This window comes from Sinocyclocheilus rhinocerous, unplaced genomic scaffold (genome assembly GCF_001515625.1).
Source record: "Sinocyclocheilus rhinocerous isolate Xijiao unplaced genomic scaffold, SAMN03320098_v1.1 C36700094, whole genome shotgun sequence".
NCBI lineage: Eukaryota > Metazoa > Chordata > Actinopteri > Cypriniformes > Cyprinidae > Sinocyclocheilus > Sinocyclocheilus rhinocerous.
This window is the reverse complement of record NW_015785166.1, coordinates 1-1,553: the sequence shown is the minus strand read 5'-3', so window position 1 is coordinate 1,553 and position 1,553 is coordinate 1. Positions and strand designations below refer to the sequence as shown.

The following is a 1,553-nucleotide window of genomic DNA, read 5'->3' as shown; positions in this document are numbered from 1 at the left end:
ATGAACATACCGTATGAACAATTCTACACATTTGCAATGGATTAAAATCCAGAGAAATCCATAAAAATCATTTTATTGTATAATCAGATCATACAGGTTTTCACCCAATCACAGAATTATTCCGTAGATGTGTGATTGAGTTCAGAGTTGTGTTAGGCAAATGGGCATGGTTTGCTGTGGTCTGAAGCAAGTGCTAGAGTGAAGGAGCAGGTTGTTTTGTCAACAACCATCTCGCATTCATCAGGGTGCTCTATTGCTGTTGGGATCCTACACACACACACACACACACACACACAAGATTATGTATGGAAGCAAACTTTGTATTGAAAACCGAATGGTCATGAATGAATACACTAAATATATGAAGTCTAACTACTGTTAAACTTACTTGTTACAGCATCTAATGCCAAATAGTGCACAAAGACAGTTGTAACAGTCCTTCTCCCATTCAGAGTTGAAGTCATGGATTACTCCATCAGAGTCCACACAACCTAAATAAACCAGCACATACACAGGACCACAGATAAAATTGTAAATGCAAAATATTGTTATTTATGATAATTGACAATGATTATTTAAAACGGGACATTAGAGAGCTTACAAAAATGACCTTTTATAACAGTCGTGGTTTATCCTTATAAGATGGCATTCAAAAGAACATATGTATATTTTATTTATAAACATGAAATTACATTTTTAGTAGAAATTTATTTCAGAAAGAAAAAGCTTTTGACAGTTTTGGTTACCTTGTAGATGGTCTGTTATGTCATCGACAGATGACAAATCAACTTCAGGTTTTTGAATGTAGCACTCGGCATTACAGGAGACCACCATGAAGAGAAGAATACACACTCTCAGCAAACACACCTGAGACGAGGAAGAGACATGATGCCAATAAATATAATAATGATAGATGAAAACTGTATTGAAAATTAATAATAGTTATTTTTTATAAATGATTAACTACAGACACTCGCCTATTATAACATAAGACAGCGCTGATACCAAAAGCAGTATTTTGTTGTGGTAAATACTTCTAAAAGGCTGTATTATAGATTATGATTGAAAAGACCTGATAAGCTGTACTGTACCATGTTGTAAAAGTTCCAGCTAAAGCAAGTGCTGATGAGAGATCAGTTCGACCGGTGGCCGAATGGACACTCTCACACCTTTTTATATCATATCATTGCTGTGATAAATCAAAAATGACAAGCTTGGCCTCTATTAATTAAACAGAAACTGGCTTTACTCATGATGGGAAAGTAAGGTATTTTATCCAGAGCAATTAATTAATACTCTTAGCCTATGTTTGATCATGTCACTTCAATTTGTATGTGTTGGCATTCAACACAACTGCATAAATATAAAGAGCCTTTTTGTTACCTCTACTGAACCATATATTCAGCCAATACACGGAAACATAATTTGTTCTTTTTTTTTTTTTAAAGAATATTAACCTATTTTGCATGACTATATGAACTAATCTTTTAAATAATTTACCTATAAGGGATTAAAATAAACTTAAATTTAAATTAATAAATAGAATAAAACAC

General features: G+C 33.1%; 1 protein-coding gene across 1 annotated transcript; it reads right to left on the bottom strand.

Moving 5' to 3' along the window:
• Positions 1-135: 135 nt before the first annotated feature.
• Positions 136-1,141, bottom strand: msmb (microseminoprotein beta). The gene is made up of 4 exons (XM_016547859.1): positions 1,092-1,141; positions 747-867; positions 389-491; positions 136-267 (listed from the first exon to the last, which is right to left on the bottom strand). Exons 1-4 carry the CDS (start codon positions 1,092-1,094, stop codon positions 153-155), a joined length of 342 nt encoding a protein of 113 aa, XP_016403345.1. The 5' UTR covers positions 1,095-1,141; the 3' UTR covers positions 136-152.
• Between the last annotated feature and the right edge of the window lie 412 nt (positions 1,142-1,553).